The following is a 23,717-nucleotide window of genomic DNA, read 5'->3' as shown; positions in this document are numbered from 1 at the left end:
TCATTTTCAACCTCTGTTGTCAGATATTGAAATAAACCGAAAACATCTCCCTTAGTTACTCCAATTGATATATCAAATACTAATACCGTACCAATACAATAATAAATCAAACCGATATCCATTAAGTTTCCACAACTAAGCACGTGAAAATTCTAACAAGTTTATTACATAATAACTCAAATAGAGACAAAAATCATGCAAGTAATATGTTAGTTAAGCTAATTTATTTTTTTTAATATATAAAAGAATCCAACAAATTAAAAAAAAAAAAAAAGAAAGAAAAGCTGGGTCCAGCTCACCATTAAATAACCTCGCCTCCGTCCGTCGTGTAAGCAAAAGTCCGATTGTCAGCCACCTGTACTCGATGCATCCAATTTCTCCATCGTCAATTCCAATGCTTCATTAACACCACTTTCCCCATAAACACATACTCACACACACTCTCTCTCTCACACACACTCCACCACCATAACCGCCATGAAGCTCGACCGCCGGACCTCCACCGCCACCTCTCAAACCCTCACCGCCACCACCTCCTCCGCCGACGCGCGGTTACTCGTCCGCGAAACCCTACGCATCTCCGCCAATCTCGCATCCTCGCCGTCGTCGGTTCTTCCGCCGTCGGAAACCGTTAGGTCACCGGACGCCGCGAGCTTCGGCCTAATTGAAGAGCAGTTTGTTGATGCGAGCTTGCGATTGATCTGTTATGAGGAAATTGATGGACGTAGGTTTAAGTATTTGGCGCAGAAAGAGGGGAGTAAGTTCAGGAAGGGCTCGAATTCGATTCGTGCTGTTAGTTTGCAGTCTCGGAGAGCTCCTGTGGACGTAGGTTTTGTTTTCGATCTGTTGTTTTCGGTTTTTGTGTGTAGATGTGTGTAGTTGAATGTGTGAGAGATGTGGATTGTGTTTTGGATTTAATGCGTTAGTGTTTTTTTGTTGAATTTGTGTTTAGGATTGCTGTTTTAAGGTTAATTGGATGATAACTTGAAATCTTCATTTCTATAGTGAAATTGTGTGATGGCTGTATCTTCTGCTTTACCTTCAATGCATCAGTATTTGCTGTCGAATTTGTGTATAGGATCGATATTGTTTAAAGGTTAATTGGCTGATAACTTTAATTTCTTCGTTTCGATAGTGAAATTGTGCGATAGCTGTATTTTTTGTTTTATTTTCAAAGCATTAGTGTTTCCTGTTGAACTTGTGATTAGTATTGGTATTGCTTGAAGGTTAATTGGATGATAACTTTTAGTGAAATTGTGCGAGATTTTCCTTCTCTTTTCTACAGTGGCTGTATGTAGATGCATGTACTAGAGTGTGCAAGAGATGTATCTTCTGTTTTGGATTTAGCGCGTGGTTTTTTTGTTGAATTTGTGTCTAGGATCGGTGTTATTTGAAGGTTTATTGGATGATAACTTGAAATTTTGATTTCTGTAGTGAAATTGTGCGAGATTTTCCTTCTCTTTTCCACACTCTGTATGCAGATGCATGTAGTAGAGTGTGCAAAGATGTATTTTTGGTTTTTGCTTCAATGCATTGGTGTTTCCAGTTGAATTTGTGTTAGGATCGGTATTATAGTAGGTTAATTGGATGATAACTTGAAATCTTCGTTTCGATAGTGAAATTGTGTGAGATTTTTCTTCTCACTTCTACACTTTCTGTATGTAATGCATGTAGTAGAGTGTGTGAGAGATGTATCTTTTGTTTTGTATACAATGCATTAGTAATTTCTATTGAGTTTGTGTTTAGGATCGGTATTATTTGAAGGTTAATTGGATGATTACTTGAAATCTTCATTTCTATAGTGAAATTGTGCGATATTTTCCTTCCCTTTTCCATACTTTCTGTATGTAGTAGAGTGTGTGTAGCTGTATTCTCTGTTTTATCTTCAATGCACCAGTATTTTCTGTTGAATTTGTTTTTAGGATTGGTATTATCCGAAGGTTAATTGGATGATAACTTTTTTTCGTTTCGATAGTGAAATTGTGTGAGATTTTGGTTCTTTTGGTTACAAAAGGGAAACACAGTAAGTCAGTAACAAATATTGGTAAAAACTAAAAGTATGAGAAAATGTCCCTGTGTATATGTGAGAATGTTAGTGCTGTATCGTTATCATTAGCTATTGATATTGGATAGTATAGATACTTTTGTGGATAATTTAGATGTGCATTGCAGGAGTTGGTGTCTTTTATACGATCCTATGTGGTTCCGGATGGATTTCCTGACAGTGTCAGCCCTTCGTACGTGCCATACATGACATGGAGAGCTTTAAAGGTACACTATTTGAATCTAACTACGAAGAGTCTAATGCGATACTATGTAATGTGGTCTTATATACTAGCATGTTCATTATGCTTTTGATGATCCCTTGACATTTATGGATGTATCTTCAATATAGCATTTCTTTGGTGGAGCAATGGGTGTGTTCACCACACAAGCACTTCTACATTCTGTTGGTGTCTCTAAAAGCCAAGCAATGCCTGGTGCTGTCGCTATCAATTGGATTATCAAGGTAATGGTGAATCTTTGAACTGGGGCTTGAGATCTTTATGAATGCTATCTAATTGAAAGTTGGTTTTTTAAAACTTAATATACCATTATATGAAATGATACTACTTTTTATGGTCAAGTTTTGTATCCTTGGGATAAGATTTGTTGCTCGTTTTAACAGCAAGTCTTATCTTCTTTCTGTAATCATTGCTGTGTATAGGTTCTATCTTGATGATGCCACTAAATTGTGCTACAATGCAAGCATGCAGCTAATATCGCCGTATCCGAGATATTATCAGCGATATTGACCGTATTTCACTGATATTTCCGATATCAGTGTTTTAAGTCTTAATCAGATCTTACTTGCTACAATTGTTAGTGTTTTGCAAGTTGCAAAAGGTTAATTTGTTAATGGTTGGAGAATATACTGAATTGTTAGTGTTAAATTGCTATATATAGAAATTCTGCATGATATTAAAAATTACCGATATCCCACCGTTATCTCACCGCGGTAACCTATATCTCAAATATCGGTCCTTGATCGATATCCGATATTTTACCTCATTAACAACTTAAGCGTACCATTGCTTGATTTTTTCGTTTTTTGAACATGTTAGTCTCAAACTTTCTGGGAGGGCAATTAGGAAAAAGTTAATCGGGATAGGCTAAAAAAGATAAAAGGATAAACAAGGACCGTTCCATATATAATAAGATGTTTTTGTATGCTTGATATGCAGGATGGTTCTGGGCGCATTGGCAAAATGCTTTTTTCTCGGCAAGGAAAGAAATTTGATTATGATTTAAAGCAGGTGAATTCTTCTGTTTGAAGGTTATATCACATTGATCCGTGTATTTTATGTCACATAGGTAAAAGATCTGATAATTTTTTTTTCTAGCTTCGACTATCTGGTGACCTTCTGATGGAGTTGGGTGCCGCTGTAGAATTGGCAACCACCGCTGTACCACACCTGTTTCTGCCTCTTGCCTGTGCTGCCAATGTTGCGAAGGTTTTATCCCCATTTATGTATTCATTCGAGCCTCTTACCTCTATTCTGAAACTAACTATGATGCTTTAAAATGATCTCATTTTGATCGCAGAATGTTGCTGCTGTTACATCAACATCGACTCGCACCCCAATATACAAAGCCTTTGCAAAGGGAGAAAATATAGGCGATGTTACTGCCAAGGGAGAATGTGTTGGAAATGTGGCAGACCTGGTATGATCTATCTAGCCATGTTGAATTATTGTTTATAGTAATGATATGAAAACACTTGCCCAATAGGGTGGATTACTGCAGATGCTTTATTGCGATCTGCTGTACCTTCCTCAGAATTACGTATTACCCCTTAAATTCACGTAGGCATTGCAATGTTGGACACTGAATGAAGTTTTCATACGAGTGTTTGATATTAATCAGAAGTCCAAAATGCTATTTCATAATTGACCAAGAGAGGACTGCAGTGCAATTAAATCAATCCTGTATATAATTTAATGTGATGATCATGAGGATTAAAGAAACTTTAGCTTTGAGTTATTTTTGTCAAACAAGAAAAGGTAGACATTGTTGCAATTTCATGGGACAGAGTTGGATTAATGGTTCTCTCCAAAAAGTTAATTTTCAATCGGCATGTTTTCTTGGGGTGGTAGTCTTCTCAGTGATATTGGTGCCACTTATGTACTTGTTTCAAACTATATGCAATTGCTATAAGTTATTTGCAATAGTTAAGTGGTAAGGGATCTATGACTAATAGCGTCAGTAAGGATAGAATCGATTCAACTATGAAGTAGAAACACAAAGCTAATAGCATATTTATACGCAATAGAGCTGAGGGTTTAAGTATGGGCCTACTATCTATCTTGAAACTGATGTGTATTTGTTTTCCTTCATTAACATATTAATGCTTTGTTAATCACTTAACCTGACCATGTCATGGCAACATAGCTTCTTATGTTCCAATAATCAAACAGGAAACGTTGATACATATATATAGGGGAGAGTTTAAATGAGAACACTAAATATGCCGAGAACCGTGAGAACGAATGAAAAAACCGCGAGAACTTGGTCAAAACACTTCAAATTCAAAATTTCTTTTCACATATCATTATTATTCGAATACAATATTAGAAATTAAATTTACACGTTTAAATTTACATGTATTCCTAATTCCTAAATAAAGAAAATCTACACGTGTAAGTTTGCCATTTACACGTGTAAATTCGTTGTATTTACACGTGTAAAAAACTTATTAAAAGTGATTCTGAAAGGAGAGATGAAGTGTTTAAAGACTAAATTCTTTTTTTAATGTTGTATTTTAATTATAATGAGGTTTGTATTAAAAAAATTGATTTTGATTGGTTTTCTCATTCGTTCTCACGGTTCTCGCAATATTTAGCGTTCTCAAAATAACCCTCCCCTATATATATAATAGACAAAAAGTATTAACAATCTAAGTTTTAATAATGAACAATTAATACTATAAAAATTTTTAAAACTCAAAATAACTCTTTTGGTCATAAACACCTAAATTACTGTCCTGGTTTGTTTGGCTAATCTGTACGCCATAAATTTTACTGTTCATGAGCAGTGTGTCGTGCAGGTGTTGCGTCCCATCAAAACTTATCACTTTTACTAATAAAAGAAACAACTAATCGTCTTTAACATATCTCGTTTCTACCTCTTCTTTCTCTGTAATACTCTACCCTCATCAGCCGGTTTTTTTCAGAACATGGCCTGAATCTTGCCAGAATTTGCCCTGAATCTCACTGTAAATTCGCCAGAATCCTCGCCTGAGCACCTTGATGGACACCAGGCGTTATTGCTGCGTCTCGCCTGTGCGCATTTTGCGCTTTTAACTAAGCACCAAACAGAAGCTGCTACCAATAAACCAACACCTTTTAGTTGCAGTCTTTGCTGCTCCCTACTACGATTGCCATATCATCTTTTGATATAGGTCCAATTTTGGCTTCAATTGCCTATCTTGTATTCTATATATGAGTATGTTTGTTCTCTTCAGTAGTACACTAAGCTTCTTAACCGTTCTGTGTCGCATGTAACTTGATTAGACCTCATAATTTCTAACAATATCATTCCGATATACATGCCTTAAGACCATGTTCGGACTGGAAGCACTTGATAATAATGATTTGAGAGTTCACATACCCTATGTGATATTAAATTGAATGTGTTCTTTACATGTAGTTGGGAACGGGATTTAGCATCATAATGGCTAAAAGAAATCCTTCTTTGTTCACCACATTTGCCCTACTCTCTTGTGGATACCTTTTCAGCTCATATCGTGAGGTAAAGTAGTTCTAAGCTGTTTATTATTTTTTTAAACGGCTCTAAGCTTGTAGATATTTTTTTTCATTCAACTTTCTGTGGCGTTAACTCCATTACCTTTTCACTTGACCAGGTCAAATCTGTTGTATTGCATACGTTGAATCGGGCAAGGTTCACTGTGGCAGTAGAATCGTTTCTTAAGACAGGTTAGTCTACAGCAACTAAAAGACCATGTGTAACTAATATCGAAACACCTATCAAATTAGTGGGTTGAGTAACATGTCAAAATCGGTAATTCCAATATGGGCGGGTCAACTAGAAACAACTTTTGTCCAAAATTTTATGCTTCCTTATAAGCAGTTAGTGTGTCAAAATTCTTCTAACAGATGTTCTTATCTATTTGATTCTTTAAAAAACATACATTTACTAACTAATTCAATTTTGTTTGTAACCAAGACAAAAATTAAGTATGTTATCTGATAATTTTTTTCCTCCTTTATGCTCATGTTTCAGGGAGTGTCCCGACTTTGCAGGAAGGAAACATGATGGAAACAGTATTCAATCTCCCATGGTGCAAAGACGGGCCAGTTGTTCTTGGTATAAGCTATTATCTTTTTCTGCAACGTGATTAACGCAAGTCAAGTCTATTATGTGCTTTATGTCTAATTCTTTTGTTCTTTCATGGGCGAATGTTTCAGGTTCAAGATTTAAGGATGCATTTCAAGATGCCAACTCGTTTTATGACGTGGAGCCCGTCTTTGAGGTATGCGTTTTTTTAGTTAACCCTGCAAATCAACTTTGGTGGCTATTTTTATTTATTTATTTATTTATTTTTGTGGCAGAAAGAGAGATATGTAGTGGCCTATAATCCTTTAAAAGGGAATATATACGCGGTGCTAAAGGATAAAGCAAAATCGGATGATATATTGAAAGCAGCTTTCCACGTTAGTACCTTTGGCAATTTCCATGCTCGGTTTATTTTTATTTTATTTTGTGACAAGCATAATACTGAGTTTAAGTCAAAACTCTTATGCAATGCAGGCTCATGTGCTTCTCTACGTCCTTCGGTCATCAAAACACATCCAAGTTACAAATGAATATACAAGGGGTGATCGTGTAACTCCTTTGCCAACATCTGCAGATCTTCAAGCTCATGTGGCAGAATCATATAACATGGTTTCTGCTTTATATGAACCTTTCAAGAACAAAACTAAAGAACAGGTAAGAGTTAACTTTAATCATCTTTCCCAGTTTAGTCTGATAACTCCCTTTCTTGCTTGCTTTCTTTCTTGCATTTAAAAGTAGGGGATAATATGGGTCAGGTCGGCTTGGTTTTGGGCTAAATATTAACCTATAATCGATGTTTTAATAGTTGTAACCGATCAATTTTGCTTTTGAACGGTTCAGTTTATTCGGTTACAGGGAAAGTCGGCCTGTGAATTGAACAACCATCAGTTAATTCTCCGGTTCTAGGCCTGGGTCAAGTGAAACATCTTTTGCTAAAACAGACCTGTTAAGTTATACAACTTCAGACAAAATTACAGAAACATCCTTTAGGTTTATAAAGAATTGCACCTTTCATCTTTAGTGTTTAAAAGTCACACTTTCCTGACATATATTATATTGTTGGTTTGGTACGGTTTCGTCTAGACATATAATCATAACCAAACTACAAAGATCGATCAAGTAAAACATAACCAAACCATCAGTTTCTCAACTGGTTTGGTTATTTCGGTTATGGTTCATTTATTTGGTTCTCTCCCTTATATAAAGTATTAGCAAATCATATTGTTATGGTGTCTAATAGTTGGTTTTGTCAAAATGTGAGTAATATTTTGTGAATTTACGCCTCTGTTGCATAGGTTTTATCCAATACTAAAAAATTACTCATATGATCTCATCCTGACCCGTTGCATGACCCTCTCATTTGTCTACCAGTTTTAGTTGGTTTTTGCTTTTACACTTGATACCATTTTCGGTAATTTTACAGTGTAAAACAAGCCGAGCCCGAGCTCGCTTTGTTTAATTTACGAGAGCTCGAGTTTGGTTTCTTAATAATTTATAAGCTCTAGCTTGGCTGTTTATATATTATAATGTATAATTATCTTTTATATTATTTGTATATAACAAAAGATTTATTTAGTTATTTTTTATCATAGTTCTATACATAATGTTAATTATGTAATTTTTAATTTATTATATAAAATAACAGTTGTATTTATACAAGTAATAGGCTCGAGTTTGGCTTGTTTCGAGGTTGAAGCGAGCTGATCTCAAGTAGCTCACGAGACGCTAGGCCTATTTACACCTCTTCAATATTATGATTACAACTACAAAACTAAGTAGTTAATGCGGTAAAATATTGGATATCGGTCAAGGACCAATATTTGAGTTATCGGTTATCGCGGTGGGATATCGGTAATTTTAATATCATGCTAAATTTATATATATAGCAATTTAACACTAACAATTGTAACAAGTAAGAACTGACTAAGACTTAAAACACTAACATTTAACAGTAACAACTAACAATTAACACATAAAACACTCATAGCAGCAATACGAAGAAAAATGAACGGTAGAAATAAGAAGAATGGTACTGATATCGAAAAAATCGGTGATTTATCGATCAAATATCGGACAATATCGCTGATATTATCGGTACCGATATTCTGACCAATATTTTGTACCGCTATCTCGGCAGAGGACCGATAACCGATATATCATTGATATATTGGTTGATATATCGGGATATTAACTACATAGCTACAAAAACAACCGTTTGGTTAGAAAATCTGAAGTGTATTTGTAGCTTCTAAATACATTGATCATGAAATTTTGTTGACACCTTGTGCAGGGGTGGGTGATGTCGGATTCTCTTTTGAATCCTGGCCGGGCTCGGATATGTGAACAAGTCAGATGAGAGCATGTTGCACAGGAAGGTGTAAGAGCGCGGTTTACGAGTTGTTCATAGCGTTAACGACCAAGGAATATTAATAATAGCATGTATAGAAATGAACATCAATTGTGTTTCATCGTACTTTAGTTGTTCTAGTTTCTCCAAGAATCAGGCTTGGTCGGGTTTGTATATGTAACCAGTTTTCTTATAGCTCTTTATGGGTAGAGATAGCCATTTCTGCATGTAAGAGTTACAACTGTCAATCCGTTGGATAAACGGGTTACACTGACCGTGCTTGGCTTGCATGAATAGTGTATCCGGAGTGGGACGAATATATATATATATTTTTGTTCAGGTTCTATAAATTACAATTTGCAACCACATAGGTAACCATCCTTGCTACGAATGGATTGATATATTAAACCGATCCATAACCGACGATGGTTAACCGTCCTTTATTATCTGACCATTGGTTAACCTACTTTGCACACCCCTATTTGGGTTGATTTGGTTAATTAAATAAACTTTTATATTTTTCTCTGGATTAATTTGTTTATGTATAAACAAATATTGTGATGAATTTCCTTATTATCACAATCAGGAAAGCTGAAAAGCTTGAAACTTATAAAAGGTTACTAAATTGTGGCGGAGTATGATATAACCAACTTTTATTGAGATAAATTTAGTTTACGCAAATTAGATTTTAATATTTCAAATCATAAGTCATTAGTCGATAATAGCCCATACACAAATGTGACTAACGACATTCTACCTTTCAGTATTTTTGTCGAAGGCTATTTCATTCCAACATAAAAGTAACTATGTGTGTCCTTAATGAACCATACTTATTTTTAGGGTTACTTTATTTTAGAAAAGATCGTAATTGTAAGGAGTGTTTTATTTTTAGGGTTAATTTATTTTTGAGTGGTGGTGGGTGTTTAGGTTTTTTTTTTTTTTTTTTTTTTTGGGTTTTTTTAGGAGCCATTGTACACTTCTTATTTTAAGGAGCCTTTGTATTTGATCCTAATCCCTTATTTTTATCCAAAGTGGAATGTTGTAAATTGTTTCTAACTAGTAATATGACCTCATACGTTGTGGCGATAGTATGGTTTTACTGGTTTGTTTTATTATAGTATCAATATTGTACTGGCACTCTGTATAGCAAAAAAAAGAGATAGCGCAACATATGTAAATTTGTATAAGAAAAATGAAAGCTAGACGTCATTGATAACCATTGTCGCTTAGGGGGGTGGGGGTGCCCCGTGATGTAGCGTGGTTCGTGGGTGACCACGCGTGGAACACCGTCGCCGGTCCTTGTGACCACGCGTGCTAGTGACCACACGTTGAAAGTTACCGTTGAGAGGGTTGGGATACAGTTGAGGGTGTTTAAAAATAAAATATAAAATAATATAAAACACTATATATACCATCCACACAAATACATATTTCACCCACACAAATACATAACTTTATACCACTTTCTTGCATAAAATGGAATTTCCAACCGATTCGTTTCCGCTAGACACCGATAGCTCTTCGTCTACCAACGATGATGTAACACCCCAAAAATATTAAATTATATATATTTGTATATATGTATAATTAATTGTGTTAATAATAACTTTGCAAAAATAAAAATAAAACTAGGAATATTTAGCCCAGTTAATTATATGTTATTGAATGATGAATAATCAAGGGATTCTAACCCATTTTATAAATTTTAAAAGTAGAGGGACTAAAAGGGGCAAACTTAAAAACAGATTTAATAAATAGAAATTTCAACACAAAACACACACTTGTGTGTGTTTCTGTTCGACTAAAACCCCAGAGCCAAGGGAGTTCTTCTCTAAAACCCTAAATTCATCAAAATCCCTTAAAATCAAAGAAGGTATTGGGTTAAAGATCAATTCCAAGCTAAATTCGTGATTTTTCTAGTTAGGAGATCACAAGGTATATCCAATTTTGATATTTGGTGATATTATGATTTGTCATGAACTCTTATAGATGTAATTCTTGAATAAATATTTGATGTTATGGCAAAATTGATATGATTACAAGTCTAGGAACAAACCCTAGATAAGAATTTAGTGATTTTGTGTCATAACTTAGTGATTGAATGATTAACATATATGTGCTATATGGGTTTTGTGAATAAAAGGAGGAACACTTGAATTATAGTGATGAATTGGTGTTACTTGATTGTTATGATACAAGTCTAGTTGTTGTTTATGCATACTAGACGTATGAGTTTGAAATTGATGTTTAAACATGGTTAAATAGTTAATCATGAACTTGAGAATACTTGTATAATGATCTCGCCCATAAGATGTTCAACAAAATGTCCAAGTGATCTTGAAGTATTGAGAAATACGAAAGAATCACTTAATTGATTAGTTAGACGCGTTGTGTGTTAAATATTGTAACATGAGTTCTAAACGATAAATTCGAATTGAACTCTATAGGCAAATTGGGCGAATCGTCGAGTGGTCAAGGCGGAAAGGATACTCGCTTAAAAGGAAAGCTTTAAAGGTACGTGGCTATATTCTTCGTAGATTTTCATTCGTATTTTTATGTCTATTTTCGCTGAATAACAAATGAAATGTTATGAAGTTCGGTTGATACTAAAACGGTGGATTCTATATGAATAAACTGAACGGATTAGCTAGAGTCTAGCGATAAGTTAGAATGTAAAAGTAATGGATTTCACTATAATATTCAAACGGGTCAAAATGACTCGAATGATGAAGGTTTGGTAGTATGAAAACGATGGACTTCGCTAATAAAACCAAACGGGTCAAAATAACTAAAGTAATGAAACTTTGGTTATATAAAAGTGATGGACGTCGCTAAGAAGACCAAATGGGTCAAATGTGGTGTCGCGCCCCACGACGGGGAAGACCCTTTATGGTCGCGGCCCGCCACGGCCTTCGCGTCACGCGAATGATAAGTCAAATCCCGTTGCGGCACGCGACGGGTCTAAAAACTGGCAAAAGCTTCTTTGATGTTTATTTTGCTTTGCGGACTAGTTTTAATATGTTATCAACTTTCATAACTGACGTTTATGACCGTTTTGATTATAGGTAACTACAACAATCTAAAGGGATGACGATCAAGCTTGCTTGAGAACCGAACACACATTCAAATGAAGCTTCCGCATCTATATTAGTTTCTTTTGTTGCTAAACGCTGGTGTAAAACGTTTATAAACGTATTTTGTATGTTTTAAAAAATTAAGTAAACATCGCTACGCCGATGTTTTGTATAATGGCATGTTTGTATGTAAATGCGTACTTTATTATATGAATTATAAAATATAATTGTAAGGATCTTACAGATGACACGCTTGATTTTTTCAAGAAGGCGTATAAGGAACTTGAAGGTTTGAGCCGCCCAAAGAAGAAGAAAATGGAAGATCGTGATCAGACGAAGAGTTGGTTTTCTTTATGTATCTTTTTTATTTTTATATATCTTTTTTAAGTTGTAACCTAAAACAGGTTTTTTAAGGCGTATGGCGGTTGTGGTTGTGGTTGTGGATTTGGTGTTTGGTGGTAAGTGTGTGAGACGGTGGTAAGTGTGTGTGTATGAAAGAGAGAGGGAGGGGTGTGTATGGGTGGTTTTAAGAAAATATTTTTTTGTTTTAAATTAAAATAAAAGTATTTAAAAAATATTTGAAAAGAAAAACAAAAGGCTAAAAAGTCCAAAATAACCATAACTTAACGATGAATCTAAATGGAGTTAATGATTTAGATGAAAACGACAATAAATTGGAAACCTCATGTGCGCAGATACAACTAAATATATATATATATATATATATAACAGAAAAATTTACTCAAATCTCAATGATAATTTTAGCATTTTACTCTGTATAATATAAAGTTTTTTAGTTTTTCGAATAAAAATGTTTTTCCATGATGCTTAGTTACTCAAATCTCAATGATAATTTTAACATTTTACTCTATATAATATAAAGTTTTTCAGTTTTTCGAATAAAGTTAATAAGTTAGTGGAGTGACTTTTCAAAACTTCTTATAAGTTTTCCCGTCATATTACAGACTTCATTTCATTTAACTTTTCAAAAAGTCAATAAGTTATAACTCGATTGCTTATGGAAAACAACTTATTAACTTTTCCATCTCCTTATCTCCTTTTTTTTAAAAGTCACTCCCTCCCTCCTAACTTTTTCATTTCTCCTTTTCAAAGCCTTAAAACCTCCTTTCCAACCGCCAATGAGGTGGTGGTGGAGTGGTAAGGGAAAGTCTTGGTGTTCTAAGGGACCCAAGTTCGATTCCTGTCCTCCCCTATTATTTTCTGCGACACCTGGTTGTAACGCTTCGCATATTTGTACTTTCCTTATTTAGAGAGTATTATTGTAATTCTATTATTGGAAACTTGTACATGTGTTCTATTCTACTTCGTTTCAACTTGTAATCCGAGACTAATGATCATAACGAAAATTCCAGTATTTTATTCATACTTATGTTATTCATGTTAGACTTGTTTGCATGTTTATACTCGAAATCAATGTTTTAAACACCATTGTACATGTTTCCTATTTGCACAACACACATTTATGCTTATTACATGTAAAACCGGCTAAAACACACGAGATAATCAAACTCGGACTTTTGAGAGACGAAAGGGTTCCCATTCGCACGACAAGCCTGTTACTCATTTGGTTTCGTACTTTTTCATATTTTAAAGTCTGATCTGAACCTTTCCACATCAGAATACTCACACCTTCGTTTACCCATTTCAGGGTGACTTCGGTGTACCAGCTCCCGTCTAATCCAGTCTCAGTTTTCATGGAAATCTACACAAAATTGTGAGTATACTCGATCCCCTTTTCATTTTATACACTTTAGGTGCAACATGTACAATTATACAAAAACATGCAACAGTATTAAACATGTTTACGAAATCACACTTTATCCACTGTTAAACATGAGACTTGTTGATACTTGTTAATCTCGCATGTTATGTTTACACGTGTCTATATGCAAATTAACTTTGCAAGCCTACCTTAACAATTATAGCGCTATAGGACTAACGCCCCACCTGTATTCTTGTGGTATTGTTAAGTAAAAAACCATTACACCCTCTTCGTTTCGATGATGTTGGGTAATCACGATTGCGTTAAACTCTGGTTTGACATATAGCTTACACCTGTGTAGTATATTAGTAACATGATATACATTTATCATGTTGGATATGAGCACCATTAAAATATTTTCATTACTATGCTATGTATCAAACTTGTATACTCGCTAACATTTTTGTTGATCACATTTTAATACATGTTGCAGGTTGATAGATGATGACATGATGGAACAAGTTTAGGGTGGACATAGATACACACCTTAATAGTAAACAATTATTCATGTTTCATGTTTGCTATAATTTGCTTGTATTTGTTTTTTGAACGATGTATGCCATTTTAGTATTTATGAAATTTTGATTAATCATATATTGTCACAATTAGTGTTATGATGCTACGAGCAATCTTGTTTTTGTCTCACTCCGATGTTTCCGTCATCGACTGGGGTGTGACAGATTGGTATCAGAGCCATAACTATAGGAAACTAGGATTAGTTGCTATGCTTTTGACCTAGTCTATAGTTTAGGAACATTCTCTTGTTTGTTTTTTAAAACTACTTGCATTCTATCTTATTTGCTTCTATCTATTTCTTGGTCTCAAAATATTCAAGCCTTTCCTAAGATAAACACAATACACACTTGAAGACATGATGAAGACACTCCGCTTACTTGTTATTTTGCACGAAATTCACCATCAAGTCAGGAGTGATATCCATATCTTGATGGGAATTTCCATTTCCTAATCTAGTGGATCCTTATCAACAATCAGGATTTTCTCTTGTAATGTTCGATAATTACCAACCACACTAGGGTATGATGTTACCAAGCTAGGGGACCCGCATCTTAATAACTAGTCCCACTTTTCGGTTTTCAATCTCGCCAAAGTTTCAATTTTTCAATCGATTGGGGACGTGTAGTAACTGGAAGGGCAAATACCGTTAATCGCTTCTCAGTGAGAGTATTTGCCTATTAGGCCAAAACACGTTTCCTTAACTCGAAAGAACTTCGATTTACTTTGGAATAGTCTTAATTACGTTCTGTGACAATACAATTTTTACGTTAACTTCCTTTTATGTCACCTCAATTTTAATGTGTTTTACATTTGTACGTTATTTCATTTCAATTTTGGAGACACGAAACGCACTTTCCTCGCAATCTCAAACATTAATAATCCCTCGTGAACAAATTAAATTTACAATTCTTTTATCCTTATGAATTCTTGTTATGCTATGTGAACTACTTAAAACATTTATATGCTATGTGATGCATTTCATGATACAGACTAATTTATCAAAACATTATGATCAAGTCTCATCCATTCCTCTGTTTTTGAATCTCTTGATGTCTTCCATCCGTCTTTGCAATTCGACCAAGAAATCAAAGACCGATTCCAAGAAGAAAATGCTCGCATTCATGGCTAACCAAATGGCTCGCGTGATCCCTGAGATTGTAAGCAAGGTTACCGCATCCTCTACCCCTAACTCCTCAGTCGAGTCCATGGTCGACCAACCCAAACCTGTTTCCTTCAACTACAAGCATTTCTCAGCTTGCAACCCAAAACCTTTCACTGGCAACGATGGTGTTACTGCAATACTCGAGTGGTATGACAGCATTGAAGTGACATTCATCAATAGTAAATGCCCTGAGAATTTGAAAACCTGCAGTGCTACTGGTGTCTTCCAAGCAAGGGCCCTTGATTGGTGAACGAATGAGCGTAATATTAGTACCAAACTTCCTTGGTCTAAAGTTAAGGAGACGATGACGACATCGTTCTACCCTCCCCATGAGCAGCAGAAGCTTGAGGAAGAGTTCTGGCACCTCAAGCAGATCGGTGATGACAACCTTGGTTATACCACCCGTTTTAAGCAGCTGAGTTTTATCGGACCCCATTTGGTTTCGACTCCTGAGCGTACTATCAGGAAGTACCTTCAAGGTTTACCCTCCGCTATGCGTGACACCATAGAAGCCTCTCATGTCACACCCCTTTCTGCGGCGGAAGCACGAGGTGTGATCATGAAAGGTTCTCATTGCATACGAAAGGTAAACATACTATATGCTCGAAAATAACTTTAAACATTACATTACCGAAAACATAAGTCAAGTGTTTACAACACATGATAGCATATTGTCTTAAAAGTTACAACTTTATTTAACGATAAACAAAGCGACATCCACGAGCATGCGTAGGACCACGCGCACATCCACCTTTAGTTACCTGAAATACATGTGAGTTTTGGAAAAACATCAACATAATGTTGGTGTGAATTCATGCAGTGATTGTTTTTGAATGTTTAGTATCCTTGAATGAAAACATAGTATAAAACTGGTAGAATGAATGAATGTTTGAATGTAACTCGTAAAACGTATGTATAACTGGGTACTATGACTGTTTGAATGTGTGAGTTTTGCTAGTGGTTTGCAAGGCCACTAACATATGTCACGACATAGGAAGCCACCAAACCTAGGCATTTTTGTCGACTTGACTGAGACACAGAAGCACTCATTGGTAGAAGTAGGCCAAGAGTGGGGTTGCCTGAAACCCATTAGATCTAACCTTTTGTTCCGCGGTCTGAATGTATACGTTGATTAATGGTGCTTATGGTACCCTATTCGAGACATGGTCTGGAATGTTTCACTTGAATGTTTTTGTACCCATCATAACATATGCAAACAATATTCAATTTGTGACATGTATTTCACCCCCGAAGTGTAAAACAAAAACAGTTAAAGAAAAGGGGGAGCATGAACTCACAACTTTGCGTTCCCTGCGTCGTAAACTTCACCGGATTTGCTTAATTAACGTCGTAACCTATACGCGTTTTCTTATCGTTAGTCACTAGACTTACGTCGCACAAGTTCAGTCACTCACTTTTGTGTATATTTTCTTGTGTTAAAAATATTTTATATTTTTAACTAAATGTCTTACTTATATTATTTTCTCACAAATAAATATAAGTCTTTTGTGTTTTGCACTTTGCACCCGAATTATGTGTCTTGTATATTGTATGTGTATTTTCATGTTTATACTCCTCATGAGTATTTAGTGTATTTTTTTTTACGTCTTAATACGCTAGCATGTATAACACATATGGTATACACTTAGCACAAAAGTTGGTGATAAATAATATATATATATTTTTCTTTCAAAAATGCATACTTATATCCCTTTTTATGCTTGAAGAAATCCTCATTTCTTATCACCAAAAATTAGGGAAACCTTGGTAATACTCTTAAATACATTTTTAGGGAATAAGTTTCTCAAAAACTTATATTTTTCTAAGTGTCAAGATTTATAAAAATTTTGACAGAGTTTCCCCTAAAAATGGAGGTTTCCCATGTTTTCAAAACATGTGTTTATTTTCTTTTAAATCGTCAACAATCATCAACAACAATTATCAACAATAATCACTAATTTTCCCCATTTCATGAACTTGAATACTTACCAAAATTGTGTAGTAACTTACTAGCACTTTTAGTAAGTCTTGTTATCTTTATAAATAAGTTTGATTTCTTAAAAACCTTATTTTTAAAGAATATGAAGTTTCACAACTTCTAGTCAGTTTTTACGAAAATTATTTCTTTGCTAAAAACTTTTGTTACACAAGTGTCCACACACTTGTTTGTTCACAAAAATCACTTTTGTTTGTGTAAGATCCGGTTTAGAACATGTGATTTCTTTTGACGCTTGGTCTTTTGAAAATACCACTTGTAGATACATAGATCGGCTAGTTTTAAACACTATTTCACAAGTAAAACGCTTTTACACAAGTTCATGATTCGTATGTGGTAGAGCTTCACCCTTTAACCCTTGTTTCATTCAAAACAACCTTATGTCATGATTCATGATCACGACCAAACCGGGTTAAATGATGATCCGAGCTACCACAACATAGATCGGGTCTAAATAATCACAAATTTCAATTACTACAACATTTACACAACTAGTGAGCTTTTAACCATCGTTTTTCATGTTTTTAGTAGACTTTAATGAACCATTTTGTAAGATTTCGAGTTTTAATCATTACACATCACATTAACCACTTCAAAATAGTTCAAGAAGGTGTATTAAGTAACATACCACTAGCTCGAGGCTAGGGAGGAATCTAAGCGCAAATGAAGTGGATAAAAGCTAGAGGATGAGGTCCTTCGATCTCCGAGTGTACCAAGCCTTCTTATGCGTGACACTTGACACTTGTATGATGTTGGAATGTGAAGAACAAAATCGAAAAATATGATGGATGATCAAGGGGTGTTTGGCCGAAAGTTTTTGAGGGAGAGGAGAGAGTAGTTTTATGGTGTTGGGTGGTGAATTGTCTAATGTGCCATCTCAAGGTATTTATAGACATTCCATATGGCATATTCCTAGCATATTCCTGGCATATTCCTGGAATATTCCTAGCATATTCCTAGCATATTCCTGGAATATTCCTAGCATATTCCTGGCATATTCCTGGAATATTCCTAGCATATTCCTGGAATATTCCTAGCATATTCCTAGGTTTTCTGCGTTGTCTGCGTTTTGCAGTGTAAGCACTGTGTCGCGTAGGAACACACGGTACGCGCTTAAACATGAAAAAAAAATAACGTTTTTAAGCGTTTTAACTTATTTTTTTCAACACGAACCTGATTAAAATTAAATTTTAATCATAACAGAATATTTGTGGGATTAAATATTATCCGGGCGGCCATCAACGTTCGTTTCGCAGTTTTGTCGTAATTAGTTCTGCTCTTAAAGTGTGTTTCGGGTGCTTTTAGTGCTTATTTTTGCTTTCGCAATGTCTATAAATTAAACCCTTATATGTATTCTTGGGTTTTAATGTATTCTTGTCGTAGGACTTACAACTAGGCCTCATTTCTAATGTCTGACTGCTTTCTGCAGTTCCGTTGACACAGTGTGTCTTACCGGTGAGTTTACTAATATTTCTGACGCAACGCTCTCGTTTTTGCATAAAGCAGTATTTTGTAGTATACAACGTGCATGAATTCACTTGCTTAGCATCTAATCAGTAAATGATGACATTTAAGCACATAATAGCAGTCACTAAATAATAATTTAAAGTGTACGGAAGTTACCGGTTTTGTGCCAGTTGTCACATCTCAACCTGAAACCATCGAGCTAGTTTATCGTCTTGCAGCTAGTCTCAACAATAACCGCATCAGAGACAAACAAACCACAACCACCACCTCTACCAAGTCAGCCAACCAAGCCACCACAGAAACCAAAACCCAGTAGAATGGCAACAACGGCAAGACATGTAAGTTTCAAAGCCAAAGTTACAACGCGATTACCCCTGCTGTTACCCCAAATCCTACCACACCAGAACCCACAAGGAAGCCTTACATTGGGACGCATCCCAAGTTTAATACCTGCCACTACCATCACCCTACAAACACCGCATGTCCCCATTTCACCACGTGCAATCGGTTTGGGCATACAGCTGCCATATGCCGCAGTGGACCTACGCCACAAGGCAACTAGGTTCAACAAGCTCCCAAAAACCCGAAGCTAGCCAACAATGTGAGAGCATGCTACAAGTGTGGAGACACTACTCACCTTCGCCCTCAGTGCCCTCAACTCAACCAGGAGCAACCATAATAGCCAGCACCACGTGGTCGAGCTTTTAGCAACAATGTGAATCAAGCTCAGAACGATAACGAAGTTGTGAACAGTACATTTCTTGTTAATAACTTATATGCTTCTTTACTATTTGATACTGGTGTGGATAAAAGCTTTGTGTCCGTTGAATTTGAATCAACGTTAAATTGTACACACTCTAAACCCCCCAAGTCATTCACAGTCGAAGTTGCCAATGACAAGTCCATCACCGTTGACTCCATTCTTCGTGATTGTTTTCTCACTCTCAACGATCATGTTTTCCCTATGGATCTCATACCCATGCAATTGGGTAGCTTTGATATCATAGTAGGCATGGATTAGCTTCGTAAGAACCATACTGAAATCGCTTGTCACAAGAAAGACGTTCGTTTGCCTCTTCCTTCTGGGGATACTTTGCACATTTATGGAGACAGACCTTCAAAGGGACTTAAGCTTATGTCATGCAGACAAGCGAACAAGTACTTACGTAAATAGTACTTTGCCTTTTTAGCCCACGTTGTGGAAGAAAAGGGCAAGGGAAAGAGCATAAGTGATGTTCTAGTGGTGCGTGATTTTCCTAACGTCTTTCCTGAAGATCTACCTGGTCCTCCTCCATCTCGTTCTGTTGATTTCCGCAATGACCTTATTCCTGGTTCTACACCCATCGCTGAAGTTCCCTACCGCCTTGCACCTTCTGAGATGCAAGAATTCTTGAGCCAACTTCAAGAGTTGCTCGATAAAGGTTTCATACGCCCAAGTACTTTTCCTTGGGGCGCTCCTGTTCTGTTCGTAAAAAAGAAGGATGGTTCGTTTCAAATGTGCATCGATTATCGTGAGCTTAAAAATTCACTATCAAAAACCGTTACCCTCTCCCTCACATTGATGACCTTTTTGATCAACTCCAAGGTGCAACGTGCTTCTCCAAAATCGATCTTCATTCAAGCTATCATTAACTTCGTGTTCTCGAAGAGGACATCCCTAAAACCGCCTTTCGCACTCGATATGGTCACTACGAGTTCGTGGTCATGCCTTTTGGTTTAACCAATGCACCTGCGGTCTTCATGGATTTAATGAACCGTGTGTGTAAACCCTATATGGACCGTTTTGTGATCGTATTCATCGACGACATCCTCATCTATTCGAAAACCCATGTTGAGCATGAACGTCACTTGCATTTGATCGTTGAACTCTTACGTGGCGAACGCCTATACGCAAAGTTCTCCAAGTGTGAGTTTTGGATCAAAGAAGTTCAATTCCTTGGATATGTCGTGAGTGAAAAAGGTATTCATGTTGACCCCTCAAAGATCGAAGCAGGGAAGAATTGGATCGCACCGAAATCTCCGTCCGAAATTTGTTCTTTTCTCAGATTGGCGGGTTATTACCGTCGATTCATCTCGAATTTTTCAAAAATCGTCGTTCCCCTCACTCTGTTGACGCAAAAAGAGAAACCTTTTGTTTGGGGACCCGAACAAGAGGAGTCTTTCCAAACGCTCAAGGACTTGCTTTGCAATGCTCTTGTTCTCGCTCTTCCTGATGGTAACGATGATTTCGTGGTATCTTGTGATGCAATTAACCGAGGTCTTGGTTGTGTTCTCATGCAACAAGACAAGGTTAGCGCATATGCTTCGAGGCAGCTGAAGATACATGAGAAGAACTACACTACTCATGATCTCGAGCTTGGCACAGTTGTTTTTGCATTAAAGATTTGGCGACACTACCAATATGGTACTAAATGTGTGGTCTTCACTAACCATAAGAGCCTGCAACATATCTTTAACCAAAAGGAGCTAAATATACATCAACGTCGTTGGGTAGAACTGCTAAACGACTACGACTGCGAAATTCGCTACCGTCTTGGTAAAGCGAATGTTGTGGCCGACGCTCTCAGACGCAAATCTCATGTTAACAGCATTCGTTGTTCCCAAATCGTTAGCGATCTTTGAAACCGTATTCGTGAAGCTCAGTACACATCCTTCAATGAGGCGAGCATGTATAACGAGATGAGGTATGGTGTTGAAAACCAACTCATGACAAAATCCGATGGAATCCAATATTACCTCGATCGCGTTTGGGTACCTAATCGTGATGAACTTCGTGAACTCATAACGAAGGAGGCACACAAATCACGATACTCTATTCATCCAGGTGCCGATAAGATGTACCATGATCTACGTGCATCCTATTGGTGGGCTGGTATGAAGAGGGATATCGCCACCTTCGTTTCAAAATTTCTCACCTATTCGAAAGTCAAGGCTGAACATCAACGTCCTTCTGGTTTACTTGAACAACCAGAAATCCCCGTTTGGAAGTGGGACAATATTGCTATGGACTTCATAACCAAACTTCCTCGCACACCTTCCGGTCATGATAGCATTTGGGTGATCATTGACCGTTTGACTAAGTCCGCTTATTTCCTCCCTGTTCGTGAAGATTACAAGGTTTAGAAATTAGCCCGTATGAAGTCATTTGTCGTCATGCTATCCCTGTTGACATCATTTCAGACAGCGATGGTCATTTCACTTCTCGTCTTTGGCAAACATTCCAAACCGCTATGGGTACTCACCTCAATCTTTGTACGGCTTTTCATCCTCAAACGGATGGATAGACTGAACGTACTATCCAGGCCCTAGAGGACATGCTTCGCTCTTGTGTCATCGACTTTGGTGGAAATTAGGATGTACATTTACCTTTGATTGAGTTCTCGTACAACAACAACTACCACTCCAGTATTCAAATGTCTCCTTTTGAAGCGTTATACGGTCGCAAGTGCCGATCTCCTATCTGTTGGCACGAAATTGGGGACGCTCAAATTACTGGCCCTAAGCTTATTCAAGAAACAACGGATAGGATTTTTCAAATCCACGACAACCTCCTCAAGGCTAGAAGCAGACAAAATAGCTACGCAGATAAACGTCGTAAACCATTGGAGTTCAATGTTGGTGACCAAGTACTCCTCAAGGTCTCTCCTTAGAAAGGAGTTATACATTTTGGTAAAAAGGGAAAGCTTGCTCCACGCTTTGTTGGTCCTTTCAAGATACTCGAAAGGATCGGTAAAATATCATACTGACTCGACTTACCACAGGAACTCAGCAAACGTACATCCAACATTCCATGTCTTGAATCTCAAGAAGTGCTTAGCCGATGAAGGACTTCAAGTTCCGATCGACGATTTGTAAATCAACGACACTCTCCATTCTGTGGAAAAACCGGTCGAAATCATGGACCGAGGAACCAAATAACTAAGGCATAGTAGAATTCCCATAGTCAAGGTTTGATGGGAAGGAAAACGTGGTGCCAAATTCACTTGGGAACTCGAGAGTGGGATGAAGACCAAGCATCCACACCTCTTCGTTTAGTCTTCCTCTTGAATGAATTTCGAGAATGAAATTTCCTAAAGTAGGGGAGACTGTAACGCTTTGCATATTTGTACTTTCCTAATTTAGAAAGTATTATTGTAATTCTATTATTGGAAACTTGTATATGTGTTGTATTCTATTTCGTTTCAACTTGTAACCGAGACTACTGATCATAATGAAAATTCCAGTATTTTATTCACACTTATGTTATTCATGTTAGACATGTTTGCATGTTTATACTCGAAATCAATGTTTTAAACACCATTATACATGTTTCCTATTTGCACAACACACATTTATGCTCGTTACACGTAAAACCTGCTAAAACACACAAAATAATCAAACTCGGACTTTCGAGAGGAAAGGAAACACCCTTCGCACGAAAGGCCCCCCTTTCTTGCGAAAGGGCCTGTCGCCCCAAACCTCCATTTGCCTGAAACTCCCTCTCGTCCTAAACTCACCCTAAACCTATAAATAGGCACGCTACTTCACTCATTTCGTTTGATCAGTCGCTCAGACACTCTCTCAAACACTCTAAAGTTCCCTCTCGCGATCAGAAGCTTTCGGTATTGACTTCTTTTCATTTCCATTCATTTTCTTACATTTTCTTGCACTTTATGTTTCATTTCTTTAATTTTTACAAAACCTATTATTTGATTATATCTCACGGATGGTTTTCATGAGTTACTTGGGCAATATGACGTTGAAACCTCATCACAAATGAGACTTAAACATTATAAACTTTGATCTTAAATATGTTCTTACATTTCATTTTCTTTTCTTTTTCTGTTACAAACTTGGTGGAATCTGGTACCCACCAGACTCACAACTCAGTTCATAGTTGTGGGTTTGCATTAGGGTTAATTTCCACCAAGAAACAATATGTTTTGAATGGATCAAACGAACATTTTCGACAAAACTGACACCTTTCGCACGAAAGGAGACCCTTTCGCACGAAAGGGCACCCCTTCCGTACGAAAGGGGCTGTTTCAAGTGTTTTT

General features: G+C 36.6%; 1 protein-coding gene and 1 long non-coding RNA gene across 2 annotated transcripts; both read left to right on the top strand.

The window, feature by feature from the left end:
* Positions 1-323: 323 nt before the first annotated feature.
* On the top strand, positions 324-9,033 carry LOC110877851 (protein root UVB sensitive 6). Its single transcript, XM_022126072.2, has 13 exons — positions 324-825; positions 2,173-2,271; positions 2,396-2,509; positions 3,225-3,296; positions 3,384-3,494; positions 3,586-3,705; positions 5,689-5,790; positions 5,903-5,975; positions 6,283-6,366; positions 6,468-6,532; positions 6,612-6,713; positions 6,811-6,990; positions 8,627-9,033. The coding sequence occupies exons 1-13, from the start codon at positions 478-480 to the stop codon at positions 8,690-8,692; spliced, it is 1,536 nt and encodes a 511-aa protein (XP_021981764.1). The 5' UTR covers positions 324-477; the 3' UTR covers positions 8,693-9,033.
* Positions 9,034-10,492: 1,459 nt separating this feature from the next.
* LOC110874389 lies at positions 10,493-12,057 on the top strand. The gene is made up of 3 exons (XR_002555907.2): positions 10,493-10,618; positions 11,131-11,197; positions 11,749-12,057. It is a non-coding gene; the product is annotated as an uncharacterized LOC110874389 (long non-coding RNA).
* The last annotated feature ends 11,660 nt before the right edge of the window (positions 12,058-23,717 follow it).

The sequence above is a fragment of the Helianthus annuus genome, chromosome 9 (assembly GCF_002127325.2).
Source record: "Helianthus annuus cultivar XRQ/B chromosome 9, HanXRQr2.0-SUNRISE, whole genome shotgun sequence".
Lineage (NCBI taxonomy): Eukaryota > Viridiplantae > Streptophyta > Magnoliopsida > Asterales > Asteraceae > Helianthus > Helianthus annuus.
Note: the sequence above shows the minus strand (reverse complement) of the source record. Positions and strands in the feature narration are given on the sequence as shown.